Raw genomic sequence first — 25,479 nt, 5'->3', positions numbered from 1 at the left:
AGATTTTGTTTCTTTCTGATTCAGTCTTGGTGAATTCTGTGTTTCTAGGAACTCATCCATTTCTTCAATTACTTAATTTGTTGGCATGCAACTGTTCATGGTAGACTCTTATGATCCAATGTATTTCTGTAATGTCTCTTCTTTCATTTCTGATTTTGTCTTTTTTTTCTTAGTCTAGCTAATAGTCTGTCAATTTCATTTATCTTTTTGAAAAATGTTTTGTTCTTGTTTTGTATTTTTTTCTTGTCTCTTATTTCTGATCTTTATTTCCTTCCTTCCTCTAGCTTTGAGCTCAGTTTGTTCTTTTTATAGCTCTTTAGGTGTAATGTGAGGCTGTTTGAGATCTAACTTCTTAACATATGCATTTATCATTCTAAACTTCCCTCTCAGAACTGCTTTTGCACAGGTTTGCTGTTTCCATTTTCAGTTGATAAATTTTATTTCCCTTTTAATTTCTTCTTTGACCCCACTCATTCAGAATTGTGTTGTTTCCACTATTTACAGATTTTCCAGCTTTCCTTTTGTTGACTTGTAGTTGCGTACCATTGTGGTCAGAAGATAGATTTCAATCTTCTTAAATTTGCTAAGACTTGTTTTGTGTCCTATCATATATATATCCTGGAGAATGTTCCTTGTGTACTTGGGAAGAATATATTCTGTTGCTATTGGATGGAAAGTTCTATATGACCATTAGGTCCATTTGGTCCAAAGTATGATTTAATTCTAACATTTCCTTGTTGATTTTGTCTGGATGATTTACCCATTGCTCTAAGTGAAGTATTAAAGTCCTCTACTATTATTTTATTCTCCACATCTCCATTCAGATTTGTTAGTATTTGCTTCATATATTTAGGCGCTCCAATGTTGAGTGCATACAGTTTACAATTGTTGTATCATCTGACTGTAGTGACCCCCTTTATTATATAATGACCTTCTTTGTCTCTTACCACTCTTGGCTTAGTTTGTTTGGTCTAAGGGCAAGTACAGTAATCCCTGCTCTTTTGGTTTTCACTTGCAAGTAGTATTTTCTTCCATCCCTTCACTTTAAACCTATGTGTGTTAAAGCTGAAGTGAGTCTCTTGTACAGAGCATATAGTTGTCTTTTTTTTTTTAATCCAGCCATTCTGTGCCTTTTGATTGGTGAATTCAATTTACATTTAGAGTAATTATTGATATGTAGGGATTTACAACTGCCATCTTCCTGGTTGCCTTCCTGTTCTATATTTCCATCATTCCTTTTCCCCAGTTCTTTCCTCCCTTCTGTTCCCCTCTCCTTCTGTTTCAACTCTGTAAATTGATTTTCCACAGTAGTATATATGGTTTCTCCTTTATCTTTTGTGAATCTAAATTTTTTAACATGAGGTTTACATAAAACATTTCATACATGGAAGAGTCCATTTTATGCTGATAGCAACTTATCTTCATTTGTCTATAAAGGGTCTATTCATCTTTTACTCTTATATATATTTTCTGACATCAGATTTCTTTTTATATTGTGTACTGTCAGCAAATTATAGCAGCAAGTTATTTTTAATACTCTTTTCCTAAAGGAAAAGGTGAAACGTACTCAAATTCAGAAAATTCTAATTCTTTAAGATGGTATACTATAGTTGTGGCTTAATATGCCATTTTATAGAATTAGAGTTTTCTAAATTTGAGTATTTTTCACCTTTACCAGTGTAAAGATGGTTTTATGTCACTGATTAGCATCTTTTTATTTCAGCTTGAGGAACTCCTCTCAGCATTTCTGCAGGGCAGACCTAGTGGTGATAAATTTTTTCAGCTTTGGCTATTGGGCAAGTCTTTCTCCTTCATCGCTGAAGTGTAACTCTGGCTGAAAGTTTTTATCTTTTGAGACTTTGAATGTCATTCTAGGGTTTTGCCACTGAGAAATACGTGGACAGCCTAATGGGGCTTCCTTTGTAAGTTACACTCCCCCAGCCGTCTTTAGGATTGATTTTTGGTGGTTTCCTTGTATGATGTCTGGGAGGTGTTTCCACATTGAGATACTACGGTGATCTATGTGAGCTCTGTGACTTTGGATGTTCAAGTCCTTTCCCCCAGGTTTGAGGAATTTTCAATTATTTTTCAAACTACATTTTCTGCCCCCCTTCTCCCTTTGGTCTTCTGCATCATTTGAGAATTTGTATTCTCTAAGTCATTTATTCTGTCTTCCAATTACTCTATTCTACAGAGGCTTGCTACAGTAGTCTTCATCTCATTCACTCAATTCTTCAACTCCAGAATTTGGTTCTTTTTTGTAATTTCTCTGTTGATTTCATGTTTTCCTTCCTAATACCATTGAGTTTTCTTGTAGCTTGTCGTGTTCTTCAAAACAGCTATCCTGAATTCTTTATCAGCTAGATCTGCAACATCCTATGTCTTTGTGTGTAGTCGTTGAATTATTGGTGTCTTTTGGAGGGTGAAATATTTTTTCATGTTCCTTGTACGTTTGCATGGCTATTTTCACATTTGAAGTAACAGACGCCTCCCAAGTCTTCACTGGTTGCTGTCAGATGAGGTACTATCACTGGTGTCACTACGTCAGAGGTGTCCTCAGCCTTTGAATGGGCGAACCTGCTCCACTCTTCTTGCTCCCTCTAGTGGCAGAATTCTTAAACTTTTCCATCTTTTCTTGTAACTCAAGTATAGCTGCTGGAACCTTTTGTTTTCCAGAAGGTGGTGCTATAGCTCCACAGCTCTAGTGTGTGATTTCTCCCTTGCCCACAGACTCTTGGTCCATTTTTCTGACAAAACTCTCATCACCAGGCCTGCTCTCACTGCCCCGCTCAGGAGCACGCACGGGGATCCAGCACATAGTGAGAGGTGGCGTGAATTTAACTCAGGGCTTTGGGGAGGCTTGTGGACCCAGTGGGGCAATCTGGTGGGGAGGTCTTTGAGTGGGATACTCCCAGAGGCATATGGGCAGACTTCCTGCTGAAGTCTTGAGGAACTGCATTCTTTTAATGCTCTTTGATATTCCTATCTACAGTTCCTTCACCTTGTCTTCCCTCCCCTCAGTCATGAAGTTCCCACTTCAGTACCCTGGCTGTCACTGGACAGAAACGGGTTTCTCCAGCCATGACCCACACAACTGGCACCGCTGGGCACTCACAGCTTTCCACCTCCTCTGAAGGAGAGGTGACCACTGCCAGACAGCCCCGTGCAGCTAGGTGCTGGGTACGTAACTGTCAACAAAAGAGTTTCCTTTTTATGTCTCTACTGTAAAGTTTACTAACATTAAAAAAGGAGAATCAGCTTTTCATTAATGAACAAAGAGTTAAAAAGAAAAATGTCAGTTTGAAAGATACCATTTACCCCCAATGATTTTTTAAAATTCTATTAATTCCAAAAGATTAAAGAATATGCAAATAATGAAAGTGATACTCACCTGTGATATTCACTTCTCAAGACAGAAGGCTCCAGAAAAAGAACTTGATAAAAACTATAGCAATAAATGACAGTACACTGATAGAGACCTGAATGTTTTATTGTAAGAAATACCTTTACTTTGACCCAGTTAACAAAGGAGATTTTAATAAGACTTCACTTTTCCATTGAGGGAATAAATTGGGGGGAGGGGGCGGGAAAAAAGGGTGAAGACAACATCTAAACGTTGGGGAAAATGTGGAGGGGACAATGCAGGCTTAGTCTGCTTTTATACAGTTGTTTGGGAAACCGCACTTTAAAATCTAGTAAAAAGTAGTAAGTAGTAGAAATTTTTGCCAATTTTGTTCTTTAATTATTAGGCAATGTTTCCACGTAAGAAAAGAAGTTCTCTTATAGCTCTAAGTTAATAATTTATTTAATAATCATTTCATATTGTAAGATTTAAGTGTTACATTTCACCTTAGTGGATTGTAATCCAGAAGTAGTATAAAATAGTATTTATATATATATCATAGCAGGAAATAAAGGTGATATAATAATCACTGTTAATGATTTTCACTTTTAAAGAAATACACTTCTATCAAACTTAAGAGGAATCCTTTATGGCCCAAAGGAATGGAACTCAAATTTTTAACGAGTTATTAAAAGAAAATTTAGAATATAAATTAAAACGTACTTGAACAAGTTCCAAATATACTTATTATTAAATATAAAGATGTTAGCTCTGGTACGTAGGAAAATATTTACAACTAATAAAAGCATATCGTAGAATATACATGTTCTCTATATAAAAATACATAAAATATTTTACAGTCCAAACCAAAGGATCTTTTCGAAACCAGGTTTTATCCATGCAACGCTATTACAATACCATCCCATTAGCACTACTGGAACTCATACATGCATGGAAGAAATCTAACAATAGCCTTGATTTAAAGCTCATACTTCCTTCTCAGGGCCTGTACATCTTCTAAAGTATAATGTTTGTTTGGTGTGTCTGAGAGGTCATCAAAGAGCTGTTCAATTTGCTCCTTTTGGCCCTTGCTAATTAGTGTCAACATCATCTGGAAGAAGGAGAAAAACTGTATTAGCTCCATTTAAAAATGAACATTTTAAAGTTACAGATACCCTAAAACAAAAATCAGTATCTCTGTTTTGCCACTTACCTTGAACCTTTCTGCTTTACTTAGATAGAAAAGATGCTGATACACCAAAGAAGGATCTTTCCCAATAAGATTATTTTTCAGAGACTGAATGAGGAGGAGGAATGTATCCCCTTCAAGTTTGTTACTCAACAACACTGGCAAATCTTTCGGTTCAGTGACGGCTAAAATGTGTGCACAGGCCTCTTTATCGTTCCTCGTGCTGATGGCATTTATAACCTGACCAAATTCATAGGCATTGGTAGGCCTGGCGATTGGGAGTGTTTCACAGTATGCTGGTGGCCCATTGGTTGTGTCCTCCTTCCTGGTGGCAAAGCAGTCATTGGACACCTCCTCAGAGGTCCTTTCAGGCTCTTCTTCATGGCCTTCGTTCACCTTCATGAGGAAAAAAAAATTATACTGTGACACAACAGCCACTGCACAAATTATTAAAATGGGAAAGAACTGAAAAACACTGGTAGACTCTATTTTAGTCAAATTCTAAGTGAAAAAAGTGTATACTTTATAATGAATAGGAAAACCTACTCTTTCTAGGAAGTGTTAAGTATCCATTCATGAAAGTATGTTTTTAAGTTTGAAAAATTTTTGACACTGAAAATATGATCATGAGGTTTAGTTTTCTATGAAAGAAGACCTATAACAACTTTACCTCTTTTTCGTGACAAACATTTCCTCACATTTAACAGAGACATGAACTTAAAATATTTTTTCTTCCCTCCTTGGAAAATACTTCTAGTTTCTCTCACATATTCGCCTCTTACTCTTAGCGAAAATGTATGATAAATGGGATATGATATTTGCATCCACAAGGACACAGGAATTCATGAGCTGACATTCTTCACGGATGCCAAACGAAAAAGCTAGAGTGCAAGACACGGAGTTTGATTCTGGGATACTCCAACATCTCCGATGAGGCCAGTCTTGTTTCAGAGTGCTAAAAAGGTCTCGATCAATCAAAAAAATCCCTATGGGGTATGGCTGGCAGGGCCACTGACACTGAATGAGTCCTGTCAGGATTCTCCAGGTGTACCCTGAAGCAAATAGGCTTCTGGAGCAGAAGCAATGCAAACTATAGGCCAGGTGGGGGTGGCTGGGGGAGAGAAAGGAGAAACCTCAGGAATGCAGACTCCCAGTACCCTCGATGGACACAAGCTGGGATCTACAGTGGCTAATTATAGCAAAGGAAAGTTTTGTCTTTATAACTGGTTAAAATGCCTTTACTGGACATCCAAGTAAAAAGAAAATAATTTTTTTTTGTAGAACTCAGAGAAATAGGATTTTAGCATCTACGAAATCCCCAAAGAGTACTTTCAAAGTTAATCAAATACAAATACCTCTTGAATTTCAATTTTCCTTCTCTCTTTTTCTTTGTTGAATGATGCATTATCCTTAAGGAGTCTGGTTACCTCTTCCAGTTCCATCTTTGCCTCAATAATACTTGAATCCAGCAGAAGAACTTTATTGAGATCGTTTAAACTTTTCTGATACTCCTGAAAGTAGAAAGGCAGAGAAAATAATTTTTATGACAAAAGAAGAGGCACAGATTAACCCAAGCAGGAGTGAGACTGAGGGGCGGAGTGGTGCAGAATGTGTGCGGTGGGCTCCCTGTAGTGCCCAGGTTACAAAGTCAGGCCCTGACTTTCAGTCTCGGACTGAAATATTAAAACCCACAAAAGCGAGCACAGAATCTGGAGTTCTTAGACTCCAGTTCACTTGTGTATCACAACCATCAGTCCTGGATGTACAGGAGGCGTTTGCTGTCTGCGAAATGAACGGACAGCCTCATGTTAGTACCTACCTAAAAAACTGGAACGGGGCGCCTGGGTGGCTGTTGGTTAAGCGCCCGAATCTCGATTTCGGCTCAGGTCACGATCTCACGGTTCATGAGTCCGAGCCCAAGTCAGGCTCTGTGCTGACAGTGTGGAGCCTGTTTGGGATTCAGTCTCTCTGCCTCTGTGTTTCCCACCCCCACCAAAATAAACTTAAAAAAAAAAACAAAACAAAAAACAAAATCCTACTTATTTAACCTCTTGAGTTTCAGTTTTCTCATCTTTAAGGATAACAAAAGCTTTCCTACTCGAGTTTTCACAAAGCTGTACCAAGCATAAATGAAGTAGTAATACGAGCGGTTTTAACTTTCATAAAGGGTGATACAAATGTCAGCTGTCACATCGTATCCTGTACCATAAAACCCTTCAAAGTTGTATACTGTTCAAATAGGCTAGTGTCGACATTTATTCTTCCATCGAGTCAGACAATACGCTGGGAGAGGTTGAGGGCAAAGAAAAGGCATCTAAACGCATAGCAGAATGTGGCAGCTGAGACAGGCCACAAAATCAGTCTGATGTGACAGGCCATATTCTAGAACTACAGACTACACCAATGTTCTGATTAAGCCAAAGTTAATTCTGTGAGGAGGCAAAGAATTGCAATGATGTATAACCTCCCTAAGTATTCATGACCTACCAATAACGGCCTGCTCTGGAGGCTGGGGCACAGGAAGCTAAGCTTGTGATTACGTGACGTTCCTGGAGGACTAGCTGTGATGCCACATCCCTTCTCCTTCTGTCCAGCAGGACACTGTAGCAAAAGTGATTTGTTTAAACAGCTAAACTTAAATCTGCTCAAATTCATTAAAAAAGGTAAATTGTTTACAAACGATAGTACATTATAAACTATTAGGAACAAATCACATACCATTGTGTCACAACAGTACAGCTGGAACCAGCTACAGAAAACCCAAATGACACCGTATTTCCATCCTAAGTGTTCATGCTAGGAACCATACCGAAAGGCAAGCAAGTGGGGCAGCAGGGCAAGCTGAGGTAGTTCCTGCTAACTCTGACCATTCTCAGCATTTTGAAAGTATTAGTTTACTCTCACAGCAGCCCTGTACATACTAACTTCTGCCCCATTTAAAAGGTCAGGGAACTGAGGCACAGAGAGATAATTCTTGGGATGATCGAGGCAGCAATGATCAGAAAGTGAACGGGAATACAGTTGTGGAATCCTAGCGAGAAGCCTGAAAACAGATTTGTGAGCTACAGCCTTGGAAATGAAAGTCCACCAGTCACAGAGTCAGTATGTATGGTTTTTCAACCCATTCAAGAAAAATCTATGCATAAAGAGCAATCTGTCTGGTTGAAGGAGACCTAAGAAAATAGGAAATACACTTCGATAAGAGTTAAAACAGAGGCGAGCAAATGTAAAGAGAAAAAGAGCCAGGAAAGTGGAGACACTGGAAGACAAGGGCCCGCGGGCCAGATCCCAAAAATGGTCACGCAGCCTGGCCCTGGCCCTTATGGAAGTTTCTGTCTTATGAAGGGAAACAATATAAAAAAGTAAACAAATGAGTAAGTATGGACTATCACTAATGCAAGTAAGAAAACCAAGGTTTCCGATGATACTAACGAGGAGGAAGGTGTCTTTTTTTTAATTTTTTTTTTTAACGTTTATTTATTTTTGAGACAGAGACAGAGCATGAACAGGGGAGGGGGAGAGAGAGAGAGGGAGACACAGAATCTGAAACAGGCTCCAGGCTCTGAGCTGTCAGCCCACAGCCCGACGTGGGGCTCGAACTCACAGACTGTGAGATCATGACCTGAGCCGAAGTCGGACCTTCAACCGACCGAGCCACCCAGGCGCCCCAAAGGAGTCGTCTTTTGACACAGTTGTCAGAGAACACAAGACCTGAGGACAAACAGCCATGCGGGAAGGAAGAGCAGAGCATACACGAAGAGAAAAATATGGCTCTGGCAAAAAGGAAGACGTTCAAAGTTGCTAATTATACCATTAGGCCTTAAAAAATATATATATAATCACATGTGTTTGTGATAATATATATATTAATAGATGCACTTAAACTGTAATAAGAGTTATGTTACTTTTTGATATTTTTGGCCTTCTAGCATACCCAATTAATTGGCTGCAAATTCCTTAATGCAAGCACGATGTCTTATTTACCACTCAGCTCCCACAGTCTAGCACGTACGTAAGCGGCACTCGATTAAAGAAAGAAATTCTAAGACAAATACCATATGATTTCATTCACATGTGGAATTTGAACAAATGAACATGGGGTGGGGGAGGAGGCAAACCAAGGAAGACTCTTAACTCTGGAGAACAAACAAACTGATGGTCACCAGTGGGGAGGTGGATGGGGGTACAGGTGAACTAGGTGTTGGGGATCAAGGATCTAGGCGCTTACTGTGATGAGTGCCAGGTGTTACACTAAGCGCTGTATCACTAAATTCTACACCTGAAACTAGTATTGCGTTGTAGGTGAACTGAAATTTAAACAAAAACTTGGGGAAAAAGGAATTCTAAGTGAAAGCCCCGTGATTTTTAAAACTGGCATGTGTGTGCGCGTGCTACTAACTATAGGCAGGGCACCTGCTCCTCGTGAGCCTCTGCGCCAGCCCCTCCCAGACACGCCAAGGAAGTGGATCCAGGCATGACTTCTGGTGCGTTTTGTAAGCAGTTGTCGCTTTTGAAGATACTGAAACTAAATTCGCTTGGCACATAACTCAAACTACAGGACATATAAACAAAACTGCAAGGAAATCAAACCAGAAAAACAAACTGCCGGCCTCATAATCTAGTGGGTTGGATTACTCAAATTTGGGATCATCTTTCTGCAGAGTACAATTTCTAGAATGCATTCCAAAGGAGTATAAAAAGTCTTTCGTTAGGTACACCTCTCACATTGTGTCAGGAAGACAAGTTCCAAGAGTCAGGCAACCAGCCTGGAGTAAACCTGCTCTAAGAGTCTGGAAACGCATACACTCGTGAGTCATCACACACACCTACCCTCACGTACCTGAATTCATCAAGCTCAGAGAAAGCTGAGGGAGTTTTGAAGAAGCCTCTCTTAATTCATGGTGCCACATACCATCTAAGGAATCTATACATGAGGTTTATAAATGAGCGTGTTGCTAACAAAAAAAAGCAGGAGTCGGGTCGGGGGGGGGGGGGGTCAGGTCACGTGCGCACCGGGGCATAAACCTGCAGGGAAGGTGGCGCACCCCAGCTCCATGGAGACGGGAGTTCCCGTGCTCAGGACCCTTCTGGACCTGGGCCGACACACCTCTTTACCCGGCTGTTCATCTGCATCCTTTGTAACAAACTGGGAGGGGCGACAGGGAGGGCAGGCAGCTGCGTGGCTCCAATGGTCTGGAGGTCGCAGCACAGCCTCCACGCGGCAACCTCAGTGCACGTGCGACGCAGAAAGTCCTGACTCCTCAAGGAGCAACGAGCACAGCTCATATGCTGCACTGGAGAAAAACATGACCGCCCTCTCCCAACAAAACCAGGTTTTACAGAATTTCCCCGTCAGTGATGGGCAGGAACTAAAAGAATTACCTCAAACTCAGTAACGTCAAACCTAACTATCCCCCTCCCCACTTAAGCCTCTCCCTCCTCCTGAATACCCTCCATTATTGCACTGCACCACTCAGCTACCCAAGCCAGTAACCCTGGAGGTACCACCTTTGTTCCTGCCTCTGTCCATCTGCTCAGTAGGTCCTGTCGACTTTACCTTCAAACGACCTTCAGTTACTTCAGTTAATCTCTCTGTTACGGGCTAATTGTGTTCCCCTCCTAAAAATTCCTATGCTGAAGTCTTAACCCATAGCACTTTAGAATGTATGCTTCAGAATGTAATTTGAAGACAGGTTCTTTTTCATTTTTTAGAGAGCGAGCAAGCAAGTGTAAGCGGGGGAGAGGCAGAGGGGGGAGAGAGAGAATCCTAAGCAGACTCTACGCTGTCAGTGCCAGAGCCTGATGGAGGGCTCAATCCCATGACCCCGGGAACCATGACCTGAGCCGAAATCGAGAGTTGTACGCTCAACCGACTGAGCCACCCAGGCACCCCTGGGGATAGGTTCTTTAAAGAAGTAATCAAGTTAATGTGAGATCATTAGGGTGGGTCCTATCCAATATGACTGGTGTCCTTAAAAAAAGAGGAAAGTGGAAGACAGACATATACAGACAGAAGACAACGTGAAGATACAGGGAAAAGACAGCCAACCGCAAGCCCAGGAGAGGGGCTAGAACACATCCTTCCTTCACAGCCCTCAGAAGGAGCCATCCCTGCTGACGCCTTAATCTCAAGATTAAGAACCGTAAGAACTCTAACAAAATAAAGTTCTGTTGTTTAACCCGTGATGTGGGTACTTTGTTATGGCAGCCCCGGCAAACTAATAGGCCCTCTCTCTTCCCTCTGCCATTACCTTCCTTCAGGCAGCTGACCTGGTAGCTTCTAACCAATCTCCCCACTCCGTGCTGGGTCCCCAGTGATCCACCTTCCACACTGCTGGCAAATCTGACCCGTTGTGCCCTCCTTGACCACATAGCCTTTAGGGGTCCCCACCACCTTCAGGATCAAGCCTAGTCACCACAGCATGACCCTCGGGCCTTTCATGATCTGACCATCTCTCTCCATCCCCACTCCTACTCACAGCTGGTCTCTTGCTGTACCAATTCATGAACAAGTTCATAACATGTGGGCGGGGAAAAATCATAGCAGCTGTATTAATAGCCCCAAACTAGAAACAGCTGAATGTAATTAACTGGTGAATATGTTAAAAAAAAAAGTTGTGGTATAATCAGTAATAAAAAATAGCAATAAAAAAGGAACAATTCCTGGGGCGCCTGGGTGGCTCAGTCGTTTGGGCATCGGACTTTGGCTCAGGTCATGATCTCGAGGTTCATGAGTTCAATCCCCACATCGGCTCTGTGCTGGTGGCTCAGAGTCTAGACCCTGCGTCAGATTCTGTGTCTCCCTCTCTCTCTGCTCCTCCCCTACTCACGCTCTGTCTCTCTCTCTCTCTCTCTCAAAAATAAATAAAAAACATTTTAAAAATTTAAAAAAGAAACAATTCCTAATATTCACATAATACAGATTAACTCTCAGATGCTATGCTGAGCAAAAAAAAAAAAAAAGTCAAACAGTAAATTCTATAGGACTATGTTTATGTTACTGTCAAGAAGAAGCAAAACTAATCTACAGTGATAGAAACCAGATGAATGGCTGCCTGGGAGTGGGGGCAGAATAAGGGGAATAAAGAAAAATGGGCATAGGGAATTTCCTAGAGAGATGTAAATAATATTTACCTTGACTGGAGTGATGGCTACACGAGAATTTACATTATTCAAAAGTCAATGACCAAATTAAGAAAACAATTCTACTTATAATTGCATCAAAAAGAATAAAATACCTAGGAATAAATTTAACCAAGAAGGTGAAAGCTTTGCACATTGAAAGCTATAACACACTGATGAAACAAACTGAAGAAGACAGAAATAAATGGCAAGACTTTCCATGCTCATGGATGGGAAAAAATAATACCTTTAAAATGTTTACCCTACCCAAAGCAATCTATAGATTCAACGCAATCCCTATTCATAATTCCAGTGGCATTTTCCACAGAAATAGAATAAACAATCCTAAAACTTACTATATGAACCACATAACACCCCAAATAGCCAAAGCAATCTTAAAAAGGAACAAAAAGCTGGAAGCATCACACTTCCTGATTTTAAACATTACAGAGGTGCCTGCGTGGCTCAGTTGGTTAAGCGTCCAACTTCGGCTCAGGTCATGATCTCGCAGTTCACGAGTTTGAGCTCCACATCGGGCTCTGTGGTGACAGTTCAGAGCCTGGAGCATGGTTTGGATTCTGTGTCTCCCTCTCTCTCTGCTCCTCCCCTGCTCATGCTCTGTCTGTCTCTGTCTCTCTCTCTCAAAAATAAATAAATTTTAAAAATAAAAAAAAATAAAACTACATTACAAAACTACAGTAATTAAAATAGTATGGTATTGGCATAAAAACAGACACAGAGATGAGTAAGACAGAACAGAGAGGTCAGAAATAAAAAGCCATGCATAAATGGTCAACTAATTTATGACAAAGGGGCCAAGAATTCTCACTGGGGAAAGGACAGTCTTCAATAAATGCTGTTGAGAAAACTGGACCACTGTCTTTACACTACATACAAATATCAACAAAAAAAAGATGGACCAAACTTGAACATAAGACTTGAAACCATAAACTACTAGAAGAAAACATAGGTGGTAAGCTCCTTGATGCTGGTCTTGGGTTTTGGATTTGATGCCAAAAGCAAAGGTAACAAAAGCAACAATAAACAAGTGGACTACATCAAGCTTCTGCACGGTGAAGGAAACCATCAACAAAATGAAAACTACCAAGTGGGAGAAAATATCTGCAAATCCTGTATCTAATAAGCAGTTATCCAAAGTACACAAACAATTCACAGAACTCAATATCGAAAAAATAATCTGATTAAAAAATGAGGAGAGGAACTAAACAGACATTTTTCCAAAGAAGACATACAGGTGGCCAACAGGTATATGAAAAAATGCTCCACATCACTAACCAGCAGGGAGATAGAAATCAAACGCACAATGAGGTATCACTCTTGTCAGAACGGCAATCATCCAAAAGATAAGAGATAACAAGTGCTGGTGAGGATGTGGAGAAAAGGGAACCCTCGTGCGCTATGGGTGGGAATGGAAACCGATATAGCCATTATAGAAAACAGTTATGGGGGCGCCTGGGTGGTTCAGTCGGTTAAGCGTCCGACTTCAGCTCAGGTCACGATCTCGCGGTCTGTGAGTTCGAGCCCCGCGTCAGGCTCTGGGCTGATGGCTCAGAGCCTGGAGCCTGCTTCCGATTCTGTGTCTCCCTCTCTCTCTGCCCCTCCCCTGTTCATGCTCTGTCTCTCTCTGTCTCAAAAATAAATAAACGTTAAAAAAAAATTAAAAAAAAAAAAAAAGGAAAAAAAAGAAAACAGTATGGAGGCTCCTCAAAAAACTAAAATAAGACTACCATATGATCCAGCAATTCCACCTCTAGGTATTTATCTGAAGGAAATGGAAACATGAAATCTGCAAGACCTCTGCACTCCTGTGTTAACGGCAGCAATATTTACAACAGCCAGGACATGGAAACAACCTAAGTGTCCATCAATGAATGAACAGATAGAAAAAATATGGTCTATTTACAGTCATACAAAAGAAGGAAATCCCACCATTTGCAACAACATGGATGGCTCCTGAGGGCATATGCTAAAAGTGAGGTAAGACAGAGAAAGGCAATTACCTTATGACTGCACTTGTACGTGAAATTTAGAAAACAAGACCAAAAACAGAACTGAATTTACAGACACAAAGAACAAACTGGTGGTTGTCAGAGGCAAGACAAGGGCTGGGGAGTAGGTGAAATGGCTCAAAAGGCACAAACTTCCAGTTAAGAAAGAAAGAACTCATTGGATATAATGCACAGCATGGTGATACAATTAATAATATTGTATTGCATATTTGAAAGTTGCTACAAGCATAGATCTTAAAAGTTCTCATCACAAGAAAAAAAATTTCAACTATGTGTGCTGATGGGCTGCTAACTAGACTTACTGGTGATCATTGTGCAAATCAAATCATTGGGCTGTATACCTGAAACTAATACAATGTTAGTTGTCAGTTGTATCTCAATTTAAAAAAACCTCTAAAGAGAAAAAAATTAAAAGATGTGAAAGCTTACAATGTGTGAATTTCATTGTATTAGACCCTAATCAAGTTGATTTTTAAGACATAACAATTTCAAGAAATGCCATAGCCCAGTATGTTCTGACTTTTCTTTGTGACATTACTTTGTACAAATATGTACATTCATTCAAGTTTTCCATGCAGAAGAATCAGCCTAAAGAAAAGTGTAATTATACAATACTTTCTTTGCAAATAATGGTGTGGCTTTCTTAGAGAAGAATGCCACTCTAAAGCAGCCAGTTTAAGGCCCAAATCACCAATCTCTGATGTCTCTACCAACTTTCACTTGGTGAACCAAGCTTCCGTTCTGATGCCTTCCTCCCACCCCACAGACACCTCAATCCTTTGGTGGAGGAATCCAGTGGATGCCTTCAGTGATTCAGTAACAAACCTTCCTGTTCCATAAAATGGATCTATCATTAACTAACAAAAGTCCTTGGAAAATCCGGAAATAAAATAATAATTTTTGAGCTGGAAGGAATCTTAGAAAATATCTAGCTCCACATTAAAGGTAGGGGAAATCTGAGGCCTATTCTAAGCTTTCAGGATTGGTTAGCAAAGAACCAGGATTAAATCCCACGATAATCTCACTCCCAAGATTCATGTTCATAAAAACCACATATTGTTTTCAGAGCTGAAATTTACTTATTAAAATGAAGATTTCCTCACCTTGAGTCCTTTATGAGCCAGAGCTCGTCTGTAGCACGCTTTTACATTCCTGTTATCTATCTCAAGTGCCCGATCACAATCCTGCTTTGCCTCTTCAAATTGGCACAGCTTCAAGTAACACAGAGCTCTGGTAGAATGTAATTATGAAAGCAATTACGTATTATGAAATGCAAAGACAACACTATAAATTTAGATAGTTAATAACAATCAGAACATAGCTCAATTAAGTCTGTTGGCTGTCTCATTGAAGCCTAACATTTTATTCTAATTATGGCATTTTCTTGCAATATACATAATTATGGCACTGGGGATACAACTGCAAACAAGTACAGCTCAGGCCCCTCAAGAAGGCTATAGTCTAAGTGGAAGAGACAATTAAAATAAGCAAACATAATAAAATCTGAACAGGATGCTCTGGGAACACACAGCTGAGAATCTTACCAGATCTGGTGGGGCTGAGGCAAAGGCAAGAGTAATCGGGGAAGACTTCCCAGAAGAAGTTACATTTAAGTTGAAGCCCAGAGTAGGAGGTGAGAATTATCCAGTGTGAAGGCACTGGGCTGAGAGTTAAGATGCAGGAGGGGAGAGGGTGGCCAATGGCCCAGCAACGGCAGAGTCTCACAGTGAAAGACAGAGAGCAAGGTACTCTTGATGAACTAAGTGCCATATGGCTGGCTGGGTGCAGGGATGAGGTAGAAGGGCGGTCAGGCCAGATGGGAAAGAGCAAGGAGCCTGAGCTTTATCCTGAGCTTCCAGCAAGTCCACCAATGGGTTCTCAAATAGGGGCTAACATGTTCACCATGTTTTAGGAAGATTAGTCGTGCTGCAATTCAGAGAATGAGACGAGAGGGAACAAGTCTGTTCTGTGGAGGGGGTAGCAGACATCTCGGAGGAGACAGTGGTGATGGGACATGGGTGAAGAGGAGGGCGGAGAGAAAGGCTCCCCCAAGAGGAATTTAGAAGTAGGACATCTGAGCTTGCAGACACACTAGGAGAGGGACACATCGGTCAGGAAGGCAGAGAGGAGCGGAGTGCTTAGGTCTGGAGCCCACACAGAGATTTGGGGGGGACACAACTGAAAGGTAATGGAACTGAAGGGAGGATGCAATGGCTCAGAGAGCATGCAGACTGAAAAAGGGACCTACACCTTCAGAACCCCGAGAACGGCTGGGAAAGAAAGGCCCATAGAGGAAGAAAAGAGCCAGGCAAGTGAGTGTCTGCACTGATGCCAAGAGGAGAGGCGGTTTCCAGGAAAAACTGAGTGGCCATTAATGCCCAGAACCGCAGAGACTGAACAGAAGAAGAGTAGAAAACTACCTGTTGGAGTTAATGACAAGATTTTTAGCAAAATGGTTGCCAATAGAGGAAAACATGTACAAAAACAAAGCAGTGAGAAGTTAAATTAAAAAGAATTCATCTGAAATAGCTAGGAAATCTTGTGCTGGGAGTCCCTGCTCTTTAGGAACTAAGCCTTCTTCCTCATCACCCCAGACTCTACTTACTCCTAAAATTCCCCAATCACCAGATTTCTAGAGTGATCTTTTACCATTATGTGGTATAGATGGCCTCTAAACAGCTTTCCAGAACAATCTGCCTATTCTTGCTATGCACTGAAGGATGCTGGTCCCCTCTCTTAGGACTTCAAGAGAAAAAGGACACTTAAGAACTAGTTTGAAAGGGAGGTGACTCCTGCTCCTACACGGAGGATGATGTGCAGACCTGACTAAGCCACAGTGGGTCCAAACGGCCAAGACGGGACAGTGCAGCAACGTCAGGGTGGCGAGGACGGCCTGCGGAACCTGTGTCGCAGACCAACCAGACGCCCAGCCCGCCTCATGCTTTCCATCTCTCTGGAACTTCTATGGCCCCATCTCTTTAAAGAATACTCACCTAGGACAATATGCTATATAAATTGTCAAAATGATGGGAAAAAAATTCGGCAATTAATTTGTATGTTTTAATAAAAAAAAAAATGAACGTAAGAAATACATAAAGTTACAAAGAACTTGCCTGTTTGTATAAATGGCACATTCCTTGTTGTTAATCTTTAAGCATTCAATGTATTTACTAAGGGCATCTTTATAGTTTTTGTCCTTTACACATTGATTTCCTTCTTCTTTAAGGGTTTTAAACATTTTTTCATCTATGGGACACCCCCCAAGGGGAAAAAAAAAAAAAGAGGAAGGATTCATATAAGCACCTCTACAAAATCTTCAGTACATCTGTAAGTAGATATTCCATTGCAAATTAACCTGACCACACATACCATGCAGAGCTGAAGTCTATGTGGAACAAAACTTGGTATTACAAATTAAAAAGACAAATTGGCTGTAAGTAAAAATTACACAATTATTACAATATTTTTTCAAATTAGAAAATAAAATATAAGTAATTATATTATTTTATCCATATTGGTATGTCCTCTGCTGAAGATACAAACATCTACAGTGTTTGGTGGGAAAACTATTTCATGAAAAATGAACGAACAAACCTGTTCATGCCTGAGGCAGACATCTGGCCCTGCATTTCCTTGGAAGATCACACCTCCTCCACCCTCTGTCCTGTAGTTTAGGTAAAGCAAACCGTACCCTAGCCCTACCATTTGGAGTAATCTTTATTTTTTTACTAATCAGCACATTATATTTCTTTAGCCACAATAATCTAATTGGTCAGGGATGGGCCTATGAGAGCCAATAAGATACACTTAAGATTTCTGTGGCAGCTTCTGAAAATTCTTGGCTCTTTCCAGTGGAAAATGAGGAGGAAAGGAGGAGCTATTCTGCCATCCAATGATACAAGGGGAGAGTCTGTGTGTCTAAAAATGGGCTGAAAAGAGCAAGAGAGAGGTCAAGATAGAGAGCTAAATAAGAATCTCCGAATCCTAAATCCAACCATCCCTGCAGCTACATTACTTGCGGACTTTTCCATGGTACGAGCCAGTAAACAACCTTTATTGCTTAAGCCATAAAGGGTTGGGTTTTCTGTTATCTTCAAAGAGAGAGCCCCAACTATTACCATTACCTGTTATCATGCAGTGATCATGGCTGACTCTCTGTTTAGGATCCATTTCCCCTTCCTAAGAGTGCCTTGATATTCATTCAGCTATCACCCCTCTCCTATTAACCCCAGGTGTTCAGGGGAAGCTGACTCCACTGATCAAGAACTCAGGCTTAAGCCAATCCAGGCACGCCATTCCTTCATCATAGGGACTGGCTCAGGAATGGATACATGACCCATTAGAGTAACTACCATTAGATTCTGGGCCAAGAAAGGAACAGAATAAAAAAGCTAGGGTTTTAGGTGTAACATATTTTCTCATTGTTAAATTAATGCCACCCAAAGCAATGGCGTCTCTCTCCCTTTAGACATTCTTAAGTGCACACATGAAGCCTAAAACTGCTGCAGTTCTATTATTTTCCATCAGAACTTGAGCCCTGATGAGCTGTGCCTGGTTTTAGGGCCTGCCTGAGCCCTTTCAGTTCCATGAGCCAAAGCCATTCCTTACAACCTGTCAATAGATTTTCTGTTTCTTGCAATCAAAGTTTTTTAACACACATAAAGTATGAATATCTAAAGTTTTAAATCTGTGTAAATTACCCAATGGAGTCACCTGATATAAAAATCCATAAATTAAAATTTAAAATATCTTTAAATTTTATAATCTAAAAATCTTAACACACTAAACTTGTAATATAAACTTGGAATATTAACAATAATCTTATTTGTCCCCTGCACAATGGCATGAAGTAGTAACTTCTCATCTTTTACTTTAAATCACAGAATATTAAAAAAAATTTTTTTTAAGTTTATTTATTTATTTAAAGAGAGACAGAACGAACAGGGAAGGGGCAGAGAAAAAGGAAGAAGAGAGAGAATCCCAAGCAGGCTCTGCACCGTCAGCACAGAGCCCGACACGGGGCCTGAACTGCTGAAACCTGAGATCACGACCTGAGCCAAAACCGAGAGTCAGACGCTCAGCCGACTGAGCCACCCAGACATCCCAATCACAGAGTATTTCTAATGTGTCATGTTTCAAAAGATCTCATACAATGGGGCCAATGACACTCCCCATAAATCTAGCATATATAAGCCCTAAAACATAAGCAGAGTATTACTCTGTTTTAGGGCTTATATAACTTGCTGAAAAACTTTCCTTAAGCTTTTCCTCCCCCAGTGTTTTTAAACCTTCGGTATCTATTCTAATAATCACATAAAAATGAACAGAAAGAGCTGATTATACTTGTGCTTATAATTAGCTATCCCATATCTACGGTACAGTTAGTATATTCACTCTGTTAACAAACAGCTACCCTTTACTGACCAAATGATTTGTGCGAGGCTCTAATGGCAAACTCTAGAAAACCAGAGAGCCCCATGATTTTCCAAGGACTGCTAAATAATCATAAAGCCCTGGGGCACCTGGGTGGCTCAGCCAGTTAGGCTTCCAACTCTTGATTTTGGCTCAGGTCACAATCTCACCCCAAGTCTGCTTGGGATTCTCTCTCTCCCTCTCTCTCTGCCCCTCCCCTGCTGGCACACGTGCGCACGCTCTTTCTCCCTCTCTCTCAAAATAAATAAATAAGCATTTCAATAAATAAATAATCTTAAAGCCTCAGCAGATGTTCCCTGCATCTTCTTTCTAGTCAATGAAGAGGGTGAGGGTCTAAGAGAAGCCACTGGAACATCATGACTCAGGAATCTCAGGGTGTCTACAAGATGAGGCTCAAGGAGATATACAGAGTTCCTAAGCAGGCAGGAGAAATGGGGCCTCAATGGCTTTACGCAGAAAGCAAGAGTGAAGTCGACACTTATTAAACACTGTGCAACGTGATGAGGTAGGTACTAAGGGAATGCAGATATGTTAACAACTATGATATAAGGCAGAAGAAAATACCTGCTAGATATTTACATTGTAGGATTTTACTTTATTATTTCAAACACACCAATCTTATTATTTTAGCCCTGCCACATATAGGCATAGTAGTAAACTAATGCTATTTCTTTTTCTTATTAATAATTATGCTAACTTAACCTTTATTATTTTGTATGCACATCTCCATTTATTCCCAAGAACTCCATGAGATAGTTACATTTCCTCCTTTCATACACACTAGGACACTGGATGCATGAAACAACTTAAGACTAGTTAGGGGGAGAACAGGGTCTTAACTTAAACCTGGGTCTGATGCCTGAGTTCATGTCCTTCTCCTTCTGCTTTACCGAGAAGATATACACACAGCTCAAGACAACCCGCACAAAAAGGATTGTAGGCCTCCCCTACCTGTGATGCCAGGCTGGGAATGGCTACAGGAGTCTCCCACTTGGTCTGGGGGTGTCTCTGTGGCAGGCTGCCAAGCTCGTAAATGCGTGGAAGTGGGCACAGCAGGAATGGGTGACAGCTTCTCCCGCCAGCTTGGTCCATCCAGATTCATTAAAATTCTTGTTATCCTAAAAAGAAAATGAATTTTCTTGATTAATCATGCCATTTGTTTTTTATATCCATGAAGCTCAAATCAAGAGTAAGATTTACAAACATTGCATTTGTGTACTTCCCTGCAGAAAACAGTCTTAAGCTGTCTGCTGTCCACAGACCTTTAAATGGTCTTTACAAGGACTTTTAAAAGTTGCCAAAAACTATGTTAACTTTAGATCCTTTTTGTAGAAGAAAAAAGTGAAGGCCTTTCTAACTGGTTCAAAAAATATTTTTAATGTATATGCAATTAAACTGTATTTTTTTTGAAAAAGTGAAAAATAAAAGCAAAATTTAGAAGGCCTAAAAGAAACATCTTGCATAACATTTAATGTAATTGTTAAATTGATAATGTATTACTCTGGAGAATAACCAAAAGCACTTCAGAATTTCTATGCCCAAACCATACACCAAAGACAGGTGTTCAAGACTAGCTGCCGAAAGTGATGAGGACAAGCTGTAATGTGGAATGCTGTTTTTGCTTAAAACATTTCCATATTGCTAAGATACTCTTACCTTGTATTTTTTTTTTTTGCCTCTAAAATTATCCATTAACTACGTTTTCAAACACATAATGATGAAGGGACAAGATACTGGAGTCTAATACAAGGGCCCTTGTATTACTGACATTTACTCATGACCATCAAAAGGTTCAGATTAACATCTCCGATTATCGCTGTGTCATCATTTTAAACACACAAAATATATTTAGATTTAAAACAAAATTGAATCATGTATTTGAAATGAAACTGGTTTCAAAAAGGTGTGCCCCGGGGCACCTGGGTGGCTCAGTTGGCTGGGCATCCGACTTTAGTTCAGGTCATGATCTCACAGTTCGTGAGTTCAAGCCCCGCATCGGGCTCTGTGCTGACACCTAAGAGCCTGGAGCCTGCTTTAGATTCTGTGTGTGTGTGTGTCTCTCTCTGACCCTCCCCAGCTCACACTGTCTCTCTCCCTCTCTTTTTCAAAGATAAACAAACATTTTTAAAAAATTAAAAAAAAAAAAAGGTGTGCCCCAAGACTGAGAAGGTTTACTGGTAATTAGGAGAATGCATTCAAGTTAGTTAACTCAATAGTACTTTTTGTGCGAATAGTTTTTATTTATCTAGACACAAATACAATGCACATACTTTTTCCCCAGTTTTTTAAACGGAAATTTCAGTTATGCTGAAATTGGTTATGCTAACCAACTCTCACATATTTTAGTGAAAAAAAAAATTTTTTTTGAAAAATAATGTAAAACCACCCACAAATGCAGAAAAAAAAAAGAAAAGCTTTAGAAAAAAGAATTTTCAAGCAAAACTTGTATTACCAGCAGAGAGGAAGGAAGAAGCAGCTGAAAAGAGATGATGTGTTGCCAGGGAGTAAATAAGTATATGCAGGGAAATTTAACATATAAGATTCCTGGAGAGGAAGAGAGGAATATGGTTAATGGAAGACAGAAACAAAATAAGCACAGATGTTTAAACTGGAAAAAAAAAAAAAAAAAAAAGCTGTTGTTGCTCACATGGAAAAGCATAAATATGGGATTCACGAAAAGGAACAGTGAAATTTTAAAAATTGATATTTTATAGAAGAAATACAGCAAAAAAAAGCCTCCTCACCTTCTTATAAAACATCAGTAAGAACCAATTAAAAAAAACTTACAAGTCAATCTATGTAAAAGGATCTTCATGAGGACATATAAAAAGTATAACACAATCCTCAAAAAGTTTAAACATAGAATTCCCATATGACCCAGCAATTCCACTCCTGAGTATACACCAAGAGGAACCAAAAACAGGTATATAAACAAAACCCTATGCACAAAATGTTCAAAGCAGGCCGTTCACAACAGCTCAAAGATGCAAACAACCCAAATGTCCACCATCTGATGAATGAATGAACAAAATGATATATATCCATTTGATGGATTATTCAGCTATAAGAAGAAATGAAGCACTCACATATACCGCAACAAGAATGAACCCTGAGAACACTGTGTAGGTGAAAGAAGCCAAACACAAAAGGCACCTCCTCTAGGACTCCACTTATAGGGACTACCCAGAATAGGGAAGTCCATAGACAGAAAGCAGATTAGTGGTTTCCAGGGACTGGGATAAGGGAAAATGAGTGATTGCTTAATGGGAACAGAATTTCCTTTTGGGACGATAAATGTTTTGGAACTAGAGCGAGGTGGTGGTTATACAACATGTGAATGTGCTAAAAGGCCACTCAATCGTATATTTTAAAATAGTTTTCCCTTCTGTGAATTGTACTTCACTTTTAAAAACTATATAGTGCAGCAGGTTCAGAAATGTAATTACAGCCTGTCAGATATAGATTTCTCCCTTCAGACCTTCCAGCCTATCACTGTGAACTGTTATTTCCTAAAATACCTTTCAACAGGCCTTTCCTCTCTGTCAGCTACTTCAGGGGCCTTCCCAACTTTGTTTCACAAGAACCTCTAACCGTGAGAGGATTCTACTTTCCCCAACTACCTTGGATATGACCAGACAAAGGAGGACGGGCAAATTCAAAGCAGAGCACAGGAGTGAATTACGCTGTTAGGGAATGACTTCATTCAACACATTTTACTGAGGATATTTACTGTATGAGGTACTTCAACTACAGAGATGGATAAAACACAATTCCTGACCTCACAGAACTTCCAGGAGAATGAGAGAAAAATAATTTTACAAAAAGAGAGGGACAGAGAATTTACAAATAATATGGAAGCTGTGTAATAAAAGGCACAGTGTTCTGGGGTCACTGGGAAGAGAGCCTGAAATACATGTATGGTGAGGCAGGAGGTGGGTGTATCTGTGAAAGTCATTTCCTAGAGGAAGCAGACCCTCTCCTGATAGACAGGAAGGAATTAACTAGACAAAAAAGAAGAAAAGTACCTTCAAGCATATATGTGGCAGTAGATGACACTTTGGCAAGGCAGCTGTGCCACAGGGCAAATGGCTGGAGAGCTCCCACGTGATGCTGCCTGATTTTACAAGATCAAGATCAAAGAGTCTGTGAATGCCCAAGGTTCCAGCTAGCCCCACTCTAGATCCAATAAACAGTATATATCCCTTTTAGACAGGTTCCACGTGACCAGAGAGTGAACGTTCCAGGAGATGGCCATTGGCTCTACATACAGATCTTTCCAACAGTTTTCTCCAAAGTGTGGTGAAATAATGTAGGAAGGTAAGGCATGATTTTATAAAATGAATTAATCCAAAACATGCCACTCTCATTTCCTAAAATTTTGCTCAAGGTCTCCTCATGTCCCATCAGTGCTCTTCAAAGACCACCTCAGGCACTCTCTCTCCAACAACTGAAGTCTACACAAAGGTGGCCTGGCCTGTTAACCCCCACCTTCCTAACCATTTTTCACAGTTGGAGATAACCTGTCTTGTGTTTTTTTCATCTAACTATATTCTGGTTTGCTTAAATACAGAGACTATATTATTTTTCCCCATTTTGTCTCTTTAGGTGGTGGGGGGGTGGGGGACATGGTACACTAGACCAACACGGGGCACAGCATAACGCACATGATTATACTTTGGACAAATGGAATCAGAAAATATTATACATAATTAGAAATATTGCCCAACTAGTAATTTTCAAATTTCACCTGAAAGCCATTTGAAGTCTGGAAATTCTTACCTTCCCATGCTCACTCAGGGGGTAAATAGGTCATAATATAAATTAGATCCAAATTCTTTGCTATTTCACCATTGTAAGTTAATACTCATCCTAGATGAGTGTCTAAAGGGCATATAACACAAATATCTAGCAGGCTCATGAAGACATCCATTCTCCTGAGGAGAAACAACAGATATGTTTCCACTTACAGATGTGGTGCCAATGAGCATGTGCAAACCCTGTAGGAGAAGAAGATTCAACATGGCAGTTTTCACTACATTTTTGGATCCTGTCCTATAATTAGTACTGATTTACAACATCACTGAAAACACTTCCTAACTCCACAGATATTTATAAATACTGAAATTAAATGCTGTGCGCTCAGAACAGCAAAGATCTGTACCCTAAGTTAAAAAAAACCATAATTACTGAACAGTAATAAATGGACCAGGAAACAAATACAAAGGTGTCAGAGGACAACTCAAAATGTACTGCAGGACAGTTAGAAATTAAGTTATAGAGAAAGAACTGTTTGGTTTTGATGGGAGTGAGAGAAGGCGATTATTCATGCAAAGTAAATAATAGAACAGTCTACACTTTGGTAGTTCTTGCAGGTGGGGAAGAGAAAAATGTAGCTCCATTGTAAAACAACTAGACCTCAGGCACTGCTTCGGGTTAGGTTACCTGTTAATACTGTCATTCGCTAGCTGGATTGTGCAGTCCATTTGCAACACCGTTTTATAATCCACATAAGCTTTCTGATACTGCTCTAAAGTTTCATAGGCCATTGCTCGTCGAAGAAGAGGTTTGATGGAGAATGGATGAAGTTCCAGAGCCCTAAAGACAAAAATATTACATGTCACTTGTTCTGAAAATTACTTTTTAACTTATACTAACTGAACGTACACTACGGTACCAGACTCTCAGAAATATTTTTACGTATCTGCCAGTCCATATTGGGGACCTAGGAACATACTAGAAAGGCAAACTCAGAGTAGAAGAGCAATCAAACTTGCATACCTCATTTCAAACAGTTCCAAAGCACTCTGGCATTTACTCTTTCCCCCACTGAGCCTGAGCTCCCTGGCAGCAGGCAATGTGTCTCACCCCCTCCAATGCCCCTCCCCTCTCCTGTGCCCTAACAGAGCCCACCGTGGCACCAGGTACAAAGTAGGCTTTCAAAAGATTGTTACTTACTGATGGATTAAAAGGAAAATTTTTATCTACACCTATGTGTTTAACAAGGCACCTTAGCACAGAACCACAGAAGCTTGCAATACATTTTGAAAATCAGCTCTCTGAACTTCATACAGTTTATTATGATTTACTTGCTGCCAAAGGGCTTAAAAAATAAACTGGAGGGAATCAAGGAAGTATATGAGAATTCCTTATAAATGATGAATTTTCATCTTGCACTTTTTAGGCTACGAAGTATTTCTAACATCACTAGAACATACAATCAAAAGATTGAATTTATGAATGAAAACTATCATACTTAGTTTTAACAAACTTAACTAAAATTGTAAAGTATGGTGTGCACAGATCCTCGGAAGAGCCCACTTTCTATATAACCCATGAGTGAGCATCTGCTGCACCAGACTGTC

At 40.1% G+C, this 25,479-nt stretch overlaps 1 protein-coding gene across 5 annotated transcripts in view; it reads right to left on the bottom strand.

Annotated features, from left to right (window-relative positions):
* The window catches only part of SPAG1 (sperm associated antigen 1), an 82,380-nt gene that overhangs the window by 9,159 nt on the left and 47,742 nt on the right, over positions 1-25,479 (bottom strand). For 3 of the 5 annotated variants that reach the window (XM_040494114.1, XM_040494118.1, XM_040494119.1), the window contains 7 exons: positions 24,560-24,712; positions 20,069-20,235; positions 16,798-16,930; positions 14,788-14,914; positions 5,888-6,043; positions 4,557-4,928; positions 3,473-4,454 (listed from right to left, as the gene is read on the bottom strand). In XM_040494114.1, the coding sequence (XP_040350048.1) occupies positions 4,323-4,454; positions 4,557-4,928; positions 5,888-6,043; positions 14,788-14,914; positions 16,798-16,930; positions 20,069-20,235; positions 24,560-24,712 (1,240 nt within the window). In that variant the 3' untranslated portion in view covers positions 3,473-4,322. Of the gene's footprint in view, positions 1-3,472; positions 4,455-4,556; positions 4,929-5,887; positions 6,044-14,787; positions 14,915-16,797; positions 16,931-20,068; positions 20,236-24,559; positions 24,713-25,479 lie in introns of those variants that run through there. The other 2 variants (XM_040494116.1, XM_040494115.1) reach the window with 1 other exon arrangement.

This window comes from Herpailurus yagouaroundi, unplaced genomic scaffold, assembly GCF_014898765.1.
Source record: "Herpailurus yagouaroundi ecotype Mexico unplaced genomic scaffold, PumYag 186, whole genome shotgun sequence".
Taxonomy (NCBI): domain Eukaryota; kingdom Metazoa; phylum Chordata; class Mammalia; order Carnivora; family Felidae; genus Herpailurus; species Herpailurus yagouaroundi.
The sequence above is the reverse complement of the archived record's forward strand: the minus strand, read 5'-3'. Positions and strand labels throughout refer to the sequence as shown.